We start from the raw sequence: 14,596 nt of genomic DNA on the forward strand, positions 1-14,596 counted from the left end.
TCTTGCAACACAAACACTATACAACATGCTCATCATGAGTATTATTCAATATATTGATATTAAGCACAATTGATCCTCGAATCATTATCAATTCATGATTTCCTAAAATCATGGGGTGATTGAAAATTTTAGAGAAAACACAAGATACCAAGTGAGATAAACCAATCGAAACACTATAATAAAAACAAAAACAAAATACTACATCATCCAAAAACTGAAAATAAGAAATTACAAAGTAAAGGGGAATATTGGCACCAATTCCCTCACCCCAATAAAAAGTAAAGTGTAGTGTCCTCAATGAAAAAGTAAAAAGAGTATGGGAGGAAAATTGAAAAGATCCCCCTGACAGCCTATGCCTGTGGAGTGGTTTCATTAGGAGTCTCTGAGGAGTGGCATCATCTGGGCATTAATGCCCGGCAATAAGACCACACAAGGCAGCAGTGTAGCCTCATCTCAGGCATTATTTCCCTGCATAGAAATAGGAGGAATGGTGGAATCTAAAGAGACTCCACTGATGCCAATGGAGAAGGTATCCTCAAGGGATCTCTCCAAAAGTCGCACTAATCATCGTCTTCTTAACATCCTGCAACTCAGTCAGTGTCAATGCAACTATCTACTCAACCTCCTCTCTCCTCAACTCATTCTCGTTTATCTCCTCAGCCAAATCATCATCGACCATGTCATCCTCTCTCGTATTATTCTCAACTCCAATATCAGCTATATCAAAAAGACGCTCACTATTAGGCATAGTAGAGGGTATAGACATCGACACATCATGTAAGGGAACCTCGCCCCAAAGCATAGAAATATCAGTAGACCTCAACTGGTCTACATCGGCCCTCAAGGTGCCAATCTCACCCCTCATAGTAGCTATCACCTCCGATCTACCCTTGGCCTTTGCCCGAACCTCTAGTGTAGCAGTGAGGTTATCCAACCTCACACCATATGATTCAATAAACGGCTCACACTGGGTCAACCTATCTCTCAAAAGAGCTACATCCCTCTCAATAGATCTCTCTAACAATTTATGCAAATCAGCCTCAACCCTCGCCACCCTCACATCCGTAGATCGGGCATAGTTTCTAATTTGACACATCATGGCCTAGGCTACAGAGGGATGAGAAATAGGAATAGGGCAGGTGTAGTAGAAATAGTCGATGTGGAAGTGGAAGTGGAGGGAGCTGAAGGAGACAGAGGTATACATGACGGCTCCATAGAAGGAGTTGATGTAGGGCATTATACCATTTTGCCTCGAACCTTAACTTATTCCAAGTGCTTCCACACCACGTCCTTCCTTTCCTTTGGAAGTGCCTTAGTGCAAGTTGCATAAAACTTCCATACCCATGTAGGAACATATGGTGGTCGAGGTTTTGTGAACCTCTTGAACTAGTGGAACTTGATCATGTTCCAAATGGCCTAATATCACTGACCACCCCATCAGTTGAGAGTTTTCGTTCTTCAAAAATCGTTCATTCTTTTGCAGCTTTGATCCTATTGAGGGCTCTTGGAGGTATTATAGGGAGAACTCCAGACATGAGTTCCTAATCTTGCAAAGGTTGTACCAATTTGGACCTGATATCCATCGTTTTCCTGACAACCCCTAGCTAGGTTTCTCATTCTCAAGTGTCGAAGAGCCTAATCTTGCAAACTATCTCATTTTGCTTTTTCTGTTGAGGAGGAGGAAAGTCTCTATCAGATTCATTATCCAAAGTCACAACCTGTTTACTCTTAGTTCTAGCCATTATCTGCAAAACACAACTATTCAAACATAGAATCAGTGAAGGTTAGTTGAAATAAAAATCAAAAGAAAGCACAGTTCAAAAATATTTTGAGGCTCGCCTAATGGAAGTCGATTCGCCTAATAGGTTAGGTGAGCTCACATTAGCTCACCGAATTAGATAGTGCAAAATATAAAAGAACTCAGGCATGATGGGGGAATTCAATTCTAACTCGGCAATTTGCTGAGTTTATTTTGGTTGGCTTAGAAAAGTCCGCCAAAATTGATAGTGAAAAATGAAAACAATAAGACATAAAGGGTGATGCCCACTACTACTTGGCGATACGCTGAGTGGGTTTCAGAGGACTAAGACAAGTCTGCTGAATGGGATAGTACCCCATGTCACATATACACTAAAAAAGGTGAGCTAGGGCTTACTCGGCGATTTGCCTAACCGCCTGGGTGAGCTAAGACAAGCCTACCGAACTGGTAGTGTTCAGCCCAATGCCTATTTTCATAGATTAAACCTACATACTCAACAACATCTAGTTCCTCATCAACTTTAAATTAGACCCACATGCTTTTCTACCCATGGGTACTTAGATTTCCCCAAAATATTACAAAGTATTTCTCAAATTAATGATTTGCCCTTAAGAAAGTCATCACTCCATCTAGCATTGGGAGAAATCATGAAATTGGGTCTACACTGGTCTAATCAGACTTCACCAATATAGAATTCAATCAAGACCCAAAATTTTTCATCATTTAATTACAACAAATAACCATCACACTTAATTTAGCAATTTTAGACAAAGGCTCAAATATCTAACTCATGGGCACAATTCAATATCAATAATATAGCACTGTCCAACACAATTAACTAACCATAGCCATCAAATGGCCTAAAGCCTATACGTAAAACAACATTTTAAGTGCAAATTACAAGATAAGAGTCGAACACCAACCTCAAATAGCAGTATACACTAGCAAATGAAGGGAGTAAGGGTTTGGGCCGACTTATCACGCAATACAATGCACTCCAAGCACTCGAAAACCACACACAACGACAACCACACACTAAAATATGCTATTGAAAGTGAAGGGAAGAAAAAGACCCCAGAGCTAGCAAGGGTTTTCTTATTGAAAATGCAAAGACTCTTAGCCTTTTAATACCAGGAACATTTGGTAGTTACGACTAACGTTGCCGAGTGTGTTCGACAAATCACCGAATAGAGCTGAAGCTCACCGAAGAGGCCTAAATAAATACCAAACATGAAGGCTGACTCAGTGAACTCGATGTATTTCGTATAGTGTATGTCGGTGGATCGCCTTTTGGATATTAGATCGTCTAAGTTGAAAGTACACTTTTTAGCATTTCCAACTCAGAAGCAGGACAAGAATGAGTCTGAACAATGCCTTCAGCAGATCACCATTATGGTTATGACATCACCTATTGTTTCCTTCGCAACACTTTGACTTCCTTTCAACCTACACTCACAACACACACTATTGAAAGCAATAAAACAAAAGTAAAGACTTGGGTTGCCTCCCAAGAAGCACCTTGTTTAACATCGTGGCACAACATAGTTCCTAATTTCTCAACAATTGTCCTTGGGATTCGGTATGGTCTAACTAAGCAATGTTCCATTTTAACTTGGATTTAGATGGGTGGGTTTCTGGCACATTTGAGTCTCCAGTTTCTTGATAGACACCGAATGAGAGGTCACTGTTTGAGATAAGCTGGAGAAGTCATTTTTCAATTCTTTCAACACCTTATCGGATCCTTCAACCTTGTTGAAGATTCTTGAGAGCTTGTCCTTAGTTCAGTTCAGTTCACTTCTGGACCCGCTTGTTTTTTTGGATGTGGACGATCATGGGGAGGTACATACCTATCCTTTTCATGCTCCCTATCTCTCCAATTTCCATCTCGCCAATCATTCCAACCACCATCACATTATTTGTTCCAACCTTGGTTTCCACCTTGTCCTCTGTAGTTCGGGTGCCAACACACCATTTGGTTTCCCAAATATTAGACTTCCTCATTGTATAATTCCTCAAATTTGGCATCCTCTGGGAACTACCCACTACTAGTTCCAACCGCATTCACCGATTTCACTCCACCTCCTATAACATGCTTGGATAACAAATCAAGTCGAGTCATCATTTTGGCCATGTTCTTATCTTGCCCATGATCTTTATCAATTCGTTCCTCTTTTAGTCCGCCGACCTATCTCAATCAATTCAATTGTTGTGTAGTGACAACTTGGGTGAGGTCATACCCAATGGGCTATCCGCCTCAAGTTAGGCGATTAACATTATGGAGTTTACACTTCTTTTTATGTTTTTGGCCATTCTTTCAAACATTCATCCTTGCCTTATCCTTTAGCCTTCATAGTTGTAAATTATCAAAATATTATTAGGCATTTATGACACTAATTGTTGAACTAAATAGGCCTCAAATAAGTGTAAATCTACCACTCATCACTTATTGCCTTTTGGCTCAAGGCATTTGCTACCACATTAGGCTTGCCTGGGTGATAAAGATCCAAAATGTCATTGTCCTTCAGTAACTCCAACCACATGCACTGTCTCAGATTAAGGTCACTCTAGTTGAAATTGTACTGAAGACTACAATGATCGGTGAATACTCCGTAGTGAAATCTATACAAGTAATGCCTCCAAATATTCAATGCGAAGACTACCACCGCTAGCTCTAAGTCATAAGCAGGGTAGTTTTTTCGTGAAGCTTTAGTTACCTAGAATCATAACACACAACCCACGTCAACACCGAAAGCATCACATAAGACTGTAAACCCATGGCCCTCAACATGAAGAGTAAGAATCAGTGCTAAAGTAAACAAGGACTTGAGCTTCAGAAAGCTTGCCACACACTCATCAGACCACTAGAGAGAGATATTCATTTAAGTCAATCTATTCAAAGGTGTCGTAATCGAAGAAAATCCCTCCAAAAACCATTTGTATTAGACTACTAACCCAACAAAACTACGAACCTTGGTAGAAGAAGTAGTCCTAACCCAACCACGAGTTGCATCTACCCTCACCGGATCCACCATAATCATATCCCTTGACATCACCTTCCCCAAGAATGCTACAGACTCAAGACAAATCTTACTTTTAGTGAACTTGGCATATAACCGCTGATCTCGCAAGGTATAAAGTATAATCCTCAGATGCTGCTCATGTTTCTACCTAATCTCAGAGTATACAAAGATGTCATCAATAGACATTATCACGAAGGAGTCCAAATAGGGCCTGAACATACAATTCGACAACTCCTTGAACGCTACTGGGAATTAGTCAACCCAAAATACATGAATAAGAACACATAATGGTTGTACCGAGTCCTAAAGGTAGTCATAGTGATGTACGCCACCCGAATCCTCATCTGGTGGTAGCGTGACCTCACATCTATCTTAAAAACACTATTGCACTGTGAAGCTAGTCAAACAAATTATCAATCCATGGCATAGGATACTTGTTCTTGATGGTCACCTTGTTCATCTGCATGTAGTCAATGTACATACGCAAGGTACCATCCTTTTTCATCACGAACAAGATAGGAGCACCCTAAAAAGAAAAAATTGATCTAATGAATCCCTTGCCCAAGAGGTTCTAGAGCTGCTCCTTAAGCTCCCTCAACTAAGTTGGATCCATATGGTATGGCAGAATAGAAACTGGTTGCTTCCTCGACTCAACATCAACACCAAATTCAATATCGCGGTTAGGAGAAAGACTGGGCAGATCGGTAGGAAAGACATCAGCAAACTCCTTAAGGAACTGTCTCAAGAGGAGGAGCGTTGACACTAGTATCATATACATAAGAAAGATAAGATAGATACCCCTTCCCCACCAACCCTCGCACCGTCAAGAAAGAAGTCACACCTTTCGTCATATGAGTATCAACACCAGTCCATACAAGCAGAGGAATACCATGCATGCACAAAGTAACAATCTAAGAGAAGAAATCCAAGATGCCTAGAATCAAGTCAAAATCCACCATATTTAACACAATCAAGTCTACCAAACAATCATACCTAAATATGGTCATGACACAAGACATATACACTCGATCTACTAAGACTTACCTACTGGGTAGCTACATGCATAGGCACAGCCAACGGGTCACACAATAACTCCTAACATATATCATAACAAATACATACGAAAAATGTAGACCCAAATCAAATAATGCATAAGTAGGCTGATGAGTTACAAAGATTATACTTGTGATGAAAATATCTGAAGACTCTACCTCCGGTCTCCCTCATAAAGCATACATATGGTCATGTCTACCTCACCTCTTGACCTGATTGAGGACCACCTTGAGTGCCCTGTGGACAACCCCTACTACTCTGTGCATCACCTCTAGCTAACTGAACTGAAGCCTTGGGGGCCTAAACATGCTAACCCTGTCTCCCGCAATGAATTATTGTAGATAAATATCTATCAAAATGAACCGATATACCACACTCGTAATAGCCCTTACTAGAAGAAAACTTCTAAGACAACTCGTCCGAACCTGATTGGCCACCCCGGCCCAAATTCCCAGAATGTGAAACCCAAGAAGTCTAAACGAGAGACTGACCCAAATGACCACTAGCACTCGCAAAACTTCTATTTGTAAGTTGTAGAGCTTCTTGAACCAATCTACTCGGCTGAAACTATCGAGGGTAACCTCTGTTCAAGAACCCTCTACAATAGGACTGAGACCCACTAAAACCACCCTGATGGCGGGGCCTCTTATCAATGCCTCTATAGGCCACATGAAGGATCTCCTCAATGGAGCGTACATGATCAACTATCTAAAGGAATGAACAGCCCGACAATATTGTATGCTATGTAGTCCGCCAAAGCGGAAATGACAACCCTCTAACAAATTTGTGCACCCTCTCATGCTCTGTTGTCATAAACATAGCCTCATTCTTGGCTATATTATCATGCAAGCAATGTAATTAGGGAACTAACAAAGATTTGTAACATCTGAGATGGTATTAGGAGAAGTTACAGAAGGACACAAAACTATAATCCATATTCCATTATTTTACTGAAACTAAAATAAGCAGCTTTGCTTATCACAACAGGCAAAAATACTTTTTTTTTGTTTTAGTATTTGACCACAAAGTTAAAATGTAAAATATAATGAGCAATGAAGAACAAAAAGTAATCATGCCTCCTAATTAATAATATATATGTGATATTTTTATTTTAAAAATACTTCATAATTCGCAAGAAATACACACATAATGCACAAAACTTGCATAAGATTGATGTAAAATGCATAGAATGTGCCATGAGATGCACATGTAATTCATAAAACGTGCACAAGATGCGCGTGCGACGCATGTAGAAGCTAGTTTTATTGAATATGCTTAACATTTTTATTAAGATTTGGCTTTAAGCCACCAATTTCATTGAGCCGCCCCTGACTCCCTATTAATAGAGTTAACAATGTAAAGAAATCAAATCTTAATGGATGATTTTTACCATCATAATCTCCCCATCCAATTTTTTGTCGAGCCAAGTCATGTACAATGATCTTATCTTTAAGAATGAGATATGTGTATATACGTTAAATAGTTTGTACCACTTCATGGATACAAATGGGAAATCAATTATCACCTCCAAGATAAGTAAATGAAGAGCATTGTAGCATATGAAAGAGTGTTTTAGCATTGACTACATGATTTGTGCCAGATGAAGCTATATATAAATTAAAAAAATTAAGTAATCAAATCAAAGCTTTGTTTTGTTAGAGTTAAAAATGTCTAACAATTAAATTTTATGAAATATTACTTATAATCAGAATTTTCCCATCCAATTCTTTGTCGAGACAAATCATATACCACAGTCTTATCTTGAAGAGCAACATCTATGTAACAAGAGAAGGAAATGTAATTAGTGCCAACAAGATTCAATATTTACCCTAGATTTGCTACATTACCAATATGTAGGGCTAAATTATGACGCAAGCAACACAATTAGGGAACCTTTAAAGATATTAGGGAACCAACAAAGGTGTGTAATATCTCATCTGGTATTAGGAGAAGTTACTGAACCACAAAAAAATAATCCATATTGCATTATTATACTGAAACTAAGATGAACAATTTTGCTTATCACAACTGGCAAGAAGTACTTGCTTTTGTTCTAGCCTGTGATCATGAAGTTAATGTAGAATATAATTGAGCAATAAAGTATAAAAAGTAATCATTATTCATAAATTAACCTCCTAAAATTGTTAGGCTTAGATTTTTTTATAGAGAGAACGCGCCACATAGCAGCATCTTCTTGTTAAGAACATATAATAGAATAATTATCTTTGTAGAATATAAATATATCATATAAAAGTGACAGTTAATCGGTCTTCTCTCGAGGTACCCCTTCTATGACAAATTTGAACCTTCCATCTATTTTTGTGTTGTTAGGTTGAAGATTTTAAATTACAAAAGTAAGTTTAAACACTCATAAAAAAGCCCATATAACTGAAGTAGTCTGTTGTTCTTAAATCCATGGATACGCCACTATCAAATTAGTTAAGAGAAATTTGAGAAAGCATCTCTATTATGTTGTTTAACAAATGTTCTAATGAGACCGTTAGGTATATAATAACTTAAATCAAATATTGACCGATAAAATTATAAAACAATGAACCTTGAAGAAATTAGATAGCATGGATACATTCCTGATATAGTTGACTTGGCTCAAGGTGAAACATATCTGTAAATTAATATGTTAAAGTAATTTTTTGTTGCCCCCTTATAAACTTATTTTAGTTGAAAAAGTCATTTTCTAAATTATTATTTTTAATTCAAATTATTGATAAGGGGACAAAAAATCTCATTTCACCGGTATGATCACACTTAAACACATTATGTGTTGCTACAATAACAAGTACTACTATCCATTTCTGATCCTCTTATTATGGATTGCACGCACATGGGCAACCATAAGAGGAAAATCGATAACACCACTATTACTGGAAAATTCGAGCATGCCTAGCTCGATATCTAGCCTCAAGCTCATCCACCATAGTGATGTGATTTGTCATAAGCAGTCTTTCCAGACGCAACACACATGTAGTTGAAAGCAAAAATTCTAAATCATTGATTTCACACTTTGTTTTTTTTATGGCTAACAATACTTATGGCTTAGTTAAGATAGGATCAAAAAAGGCAAGCTAAGAACATCATAGCAATGATTTCGCTCTCCTCATGTTTCACCGAGCAAACATTTCAATATGTTCCTTAGTAAATTATTGCAGAACTATTTGAGTGATCGATCGATCCAGGCAAACTGCTCACCTAAAAAATACTCATCTTTTGTAGATGCATTGAATGCTTCATTAAACTTTTACACATATAAGAAAAAAAATAAAACAACTACATTTTATATATATCATCCACATATTCCAATAAAAAAATAAATCGGTCGCAAACATGCATGCATATTAATTAGATTAACCACACCAGAAGAAGCGTATAGCTGACAATAGGAGGCCAATAGCAATAACACAAATATCATCTACTTTTTTTTTAACTTTGGCATATCGAATGTTCGTAGATGATGTAATCAGAGACTATAATAGTATCATTCATTTATAAAAAAACAAATTGTGGGGTGTCCCAGGTGCATCTCGTGCGTATTCTAAGCATTTCACGTGCATCTTTGTCATTTTAGTAGTATTTTTTAATTAAAAATCATATATATATTGAATGAAATTTATCGGCAACCTAAGTCAAACTTTATCACAGAGTCTGAAACATATTCAATAAAACTAGTTTCAGCGTGCGTCGCACGTGCATCTCATGCGCATTATGTGCATTATACGTTCATCTTTTATCAATTCATAATTTTATTTTAAAAATCACATATATACGGAAAGTTTTTCTTTTTCTTTTTTTAAAATTTGCGTATTCAAAATTGATATCTTATTCGAAAGATTTTTTTTGTCAATTGTTACTATGGTTTTTTAAATGAATTTATAATTAAATAATTGAAGCGGCTCAATAAGATAATTAAACATATGTCTTATTTTTTTTCTTAGAAATAGTTTTAAATAAAAACTAGATTTCAACAAATTTCAATGAAAAAATCATCTAAATTGGTTAAGTGCTTCTAAGTAAAATATAAGTAGTTGAGTGACTTTCTAAGTGAAATACCAATAATTGAGTGGCATTTGAGTTATAAAGCAAAATTGAGTGACTTTTGGGTTATAAAACAAAGTTGAGTAACTTACTAAAGTGAACTATTCAAAGCAGTGACTTTCTAAGACCATCTGAGATATTATCTCATAATTTTGTCCACGAATTAATGATTTCAAATTAAGATTTGGTGGAGTTTTTGAAGAGAGAGTTGAAGGTGTAAAATAAAAGCGAAGAAAAATGAAGATTTCACCTTTCGACGCTTGGAATAAGGGAAGAGGTTTGTGTGTTTTACCTAAGTTTTCAATATTTGACCATTTTGGGGACTAAACTGACAGTGAAAAAACACATATAATCAAAACTATTATTTAAAAGATCCTAAGGACTGTGCTTCTCTCGTTCAACTACGTGGCGTAATGAGATTGGTGAAGATAATTTCTATTGTATTGCTCTAGTAGGATAAAAAAGGGCTTGTCTACTGAAATGGGTAAGTAAGATGAAATATATATTTTTGGCATAGAAACTAAGTAAAATGAACTAGAAGGAATTTTCTGCTTTAGTTTTATTTGTATATTTAGAAAATCAAGAGACAAGGAAGGACAAAAAAATCAACCAACATTTATAAGAGTTTTTTTCTTTTAAGGAAATATAAATAGATAAAAGTAGGTCAAAAAGAAAAACTGATTTGGGACTGCACTTATAAAGATGGCAAAAAAGAAAACTTATCCAGTTTAACAAACACAAAAAAAGAGGTCACTAAATGGAAACAAATATAAAATATTGAGTCTTTTAAAGATTGAGGCCATTGTCATTCCTCTCACCTTTTTATTTGGCAAATCATTTTCACTTCATTTTTTAAAAATCATAATTACTAGTGATAATCTCTTAAGTTGATGATAAACATTAGAAATTTGGAATCAAAGGGTCAAATTTGAAGCTAAAATTCCAAAAGAGATAACAAACTTAAGAATTCACCAAAAAGGAAAAAACATTCAATTCCAAACGGCAAACAAACTATTATGATAGCTCACCTAAATGCCTGTTTGGCCATATATTTTATGAACTTATCATGGGCAAACTCATGAATTGTAATTTTTAAACACACAAATTAAGCATTTCCAAAAATATATGAAATTACAATTCACCAATTTCTTTTAAGGGATTGACAATCATTCAATAGTTGGTTAATTTGTATGATTCCACCTTCAGACATTGACGTTTCTTCATTATAGAGAAAAAAATGTTAACAAATGAATCACTTAATACTTAAGAGTAAATATGACTTTGAGTTGCACTAAATACATCTGTGTTATCATAATCTTTAATTTATAAAAAAAGAACATATTATCCATTAAAAGAAACACAATAACTTTACTATAATTCTAACAACCTTTAGCCCCTTTTTTGTTTGCTTCGGCCACATCCATAATTAAGCACCTCCAATAAATATTCCATTAAATAAGTGATAACACTCAAACTACCCTCAAAATTTTTTGAAGAGTAAGTGGTCATCATCAATAAAAATACCAACTAATAGTTGGGGTCGAATCCCACAAAGAGTGATATAGTGCAAGGAATTCTATTAAGAAATGAAGAATGTGAATCAATTTATTTGCAGCAGTAAGAATAATTTGTGGATGATTTCACTAAATTTACAAAAAAATATTTTAGTAACAAAAGTCACAATTAAACTAAGATTTCAAAAATTCAAATAAGTAACTAGTAATCTAGGGGTGCGGGAATTGGAAATTGATGTCACATAGGGGTAATTGTGTTGCTCAATAGTGCTAAACATTCATGGATAGGCTGGGTCATCTTCAATAACACTAATCTTCTTTCGATTTCATAGCATCAGTTCATAGAATCTCCTTTCAGTCTCATCTATGTGCATAACTAAACAACCCTTGCCTTACAATACTCTCTCTTTCGAGCAGAATTAGGAATAATAGATCCGACCCATAATCTCTTTTTCAGGCAAACTACATACATCAAACTTAAATTGCATGTATCAAACTAATTACCCACTCCAATCAATCTCTTTCGAGCATGGAGATTAAAAGTAGGATTATGTTTGCAACCTCAACCCATAAGTTAACCCCATGCTCATAAGCCCAAATCCATGGATGAAAAACAACAAAACAGAGCATAACACAATACTCACTACATTAAATCAACATCCAACCCCATAATTGCACCCCCTAGACTTTGGGATTTTAGCCACCCAGCACAAAGTGTAAAGAAATTACATATATTATGAAGGCAGTCGTGGGTGATATGAAATTAAGCAGTTATAAGCAACAACCGCTTTTATTTCAACTTCATATTGTCAGTTTCAAAAGCAAAGTTGCAAACCCCAAAATTAAAGATGTTCTTCACAAGGTAAAATATTTTTCTCTCTAGAAAGGAAAATTCTCAACTAAAGACTAACTAAAATTCCCTTTCCAAAAACTCTCGTTTTTCTCTCATTTTAGCTATTTATAGTTTTCCAAAATTTGGCCCAACATTCAATGTGTGACCACTTTGACCACTAAAAATTCCCTTTCCAAAAACCCTTGTTTCTCTCGCCAAGCTAATTCAACAGATCACCATTTTCTTCTTATCTGACCTTTCTCTTGCTTTAGGCTTCAGGTTTTTGAACCTCAGTTGGCGAGTTCGTTTGAGTCTACCTTCCACATTCGGTGAATCTTCGAGTACCACCTTTGTTCTCCCTTTAAGAGTTCTCTTTTCCTCCAAATTTGTCACCTTCGGTGATGGTCAGCATGTTCGCCCTTTGCGTTCGGTGAGTCGTTTTTTCTCTTTAAGTTCGCCAACCTACCCCAATTAATTCAAGTGCTAAGCACTGTCACTTTGGGCGATGTCGTGCCAGTTGGGTGATCAGCCCTTCTTGTTCGGCGATTAGCAATGTGAAGTTTACACTTCTTTCTATGTTTTTGCCCTTTCTTCAAAATATTCATCTTTGCCTTGTCCCTTTGCCTTCATAACTGCAAATAATCAAAATATCATTAGAACATGACATAATTAGGCATTGAGGACACTAATTGTTGAACTAAACATGCCTCAAATGAGTGTAAATCTACTACACATCAACACCCCTAACTTAACTTTTGTGTGTCCTCAAGTAAATCAAGAACATAATTAGTTCAACAAGGGTATCTACAACAGTTCTCAATGAGAGCTAATATGCAAATGTCATTACAAGACTACTCTAAATAAAATGCGACACTCAATCATGAAAAAAATATTTCAAATCATGACTAGCCGGTATCAAACCAAGCACAAGATAACTATAGCTTCTTCTCCAATGCGAAACCATGTTTCAACAAATGTGTTCAAGTACCCTCACGTCAAGAACAATTCCATCTCTCATAGATCTAGTCAATAAAGAAGTTAGGTATCAATACAATTTCCACTCTCCAAAAGAGAAATACATCCAAGTTTCATCCCATAGGTTTTTTCATATCTCCCAATCATCACACAACCTAGTTTATGCAATATCTCAAGGGTCTTTGAGGCTTTTAAAGGGGATGAGGGTTATGGTATGGTTAATTTGCCTCAGTGACTTCACCTTTTCAAAGCACTGTTGCAATCATCTTCACCTCTTCTCAAGTACTTTCCATTCTTTTTCACTTGAGAACTCAAACTTTAAGTTGTTAATTATTTTATTGGAGACCCCTTTTATGTCACCAAACTTTCTTTTTCATTTCGAATTTCCAATGGTTGTTCATCACAATTTCTTTTTTTAAATAAGAAGGAGTTTCTTCTTTTGTAACATATTTCAAAGTTGAGTCTCACTTCATCTTTCTTTGCCTTCCACTTGACTTTCTTTCCTCCTTCATTTCCACACCCCAACTTAGGATTTTGGCCTTAGTTAACTATTCAAACAAACCAATGCTTCAAAAAATATTTATGGTGAAAACTTTTAGGGGAAATTTGGCTCAAGAGGTTTCAACACGGTCGTCAACAAATGGTTTAAACTAAAATGCTGGAAAAATGGTTGCACACCCTCACAACATAGTCACAGAAAGGGTATGAATACTTGGGTTCAATCTTAAAGTTTCTACCCAAGATAATTCCTTACAGTCACCAAAGCAAGATGATTGGACTAACAAGACAAATTCTAGGATTCAACTAGCATGCTTTTGCTGAATCTGAGATTTTCACTCATTTAGGGCTTGTTATTCATAGTATTAGTGTCCTCGATGCCTATGTTGTACTCTAAACTGATGTTTAAATGCTAATTTGCAGCTATGAAGGCAAAAGAGCAAGGAAAGGACATTACCGGGCAAGAAGGATTGCAAAAGATGAAAAAAAGCTGAAGATAGTGAAAGATGACAATCGCCAAAGTCACTTGACGAGTCGCCGAGTGGCACTTCAGCTCGTCAAATGTTACAGAGTGCCATCCCTGGGGAAAAGCCAACTTGGCGATGGAATTGGACCTTTGGTGAAACACCGAATGGATCGGTGACAAAGATTTTGATCACCTAAAGTTACAGGGTCTTAATGATGAAGAGTCAAGGAAAAATGGTGATGGAGGAGAACACTTGGCGCTTCGCCGACTTGGTCAGCGACGCTCGACTAACTCCCTGTTTTCAAAGTTGTTAATTGGCAAACCTTATCCCCCCCCCCATTTGACACTAGTTGTCAATCCCTTTGATTTACTTCAATGGTTTCGATAATTTCTATTCCTAAAATAAATTAGAACATGTCTTTTATTTCC

The 14,596-nt window shown here is 36.3% G+C and overlaps 1 protein-coding gene across 1 annotated transcript; it reads right to left on the reverse strand.

Annotated features, from left to right (window-relative positions):
• Positions 1-613: 613 nt before the first annotated feature.
• Positions 614-1,096, reverse strand: LOC125837795 (uncharacterized). Its single transcript, XM_049516868.1, has one exon. The coding sequence runs from the start codon at positions 1,094-1,096 to the stop codon at positions 614-616; it is 483 nt and encodes a 160-aa protein (XP_049372825.1).
• Between the last annotated feature and the right edge of the window lie 13,500 nt (positions 1,097-14,596).

This window comes from Solanum verrucosum, unplaced genomic scaffold (assembly GCF_900185275.1).
Source record: "Solanum verrucosum unplaced genomic scaffold, falcon-dt-bn FXZP01000197.1, whole genome shotgun sequence".
Lineage (NCBI taxonomy): Eukaryota > Viridiplantae > Streptophyta > Magnoliopsida > Solanales > Solanaceae > Solanum > Solanum verrucosum.

What these genes read in the sequence shown, in the direction of transcription:
- LOC125837795 (XM_049516868.1), bottom strand. Translation starts at nt 1,096, where the DNA reads ATGTGTCAAATTAGAAACTATGCCCGATCTACGGATGTGAGGGTGGCG.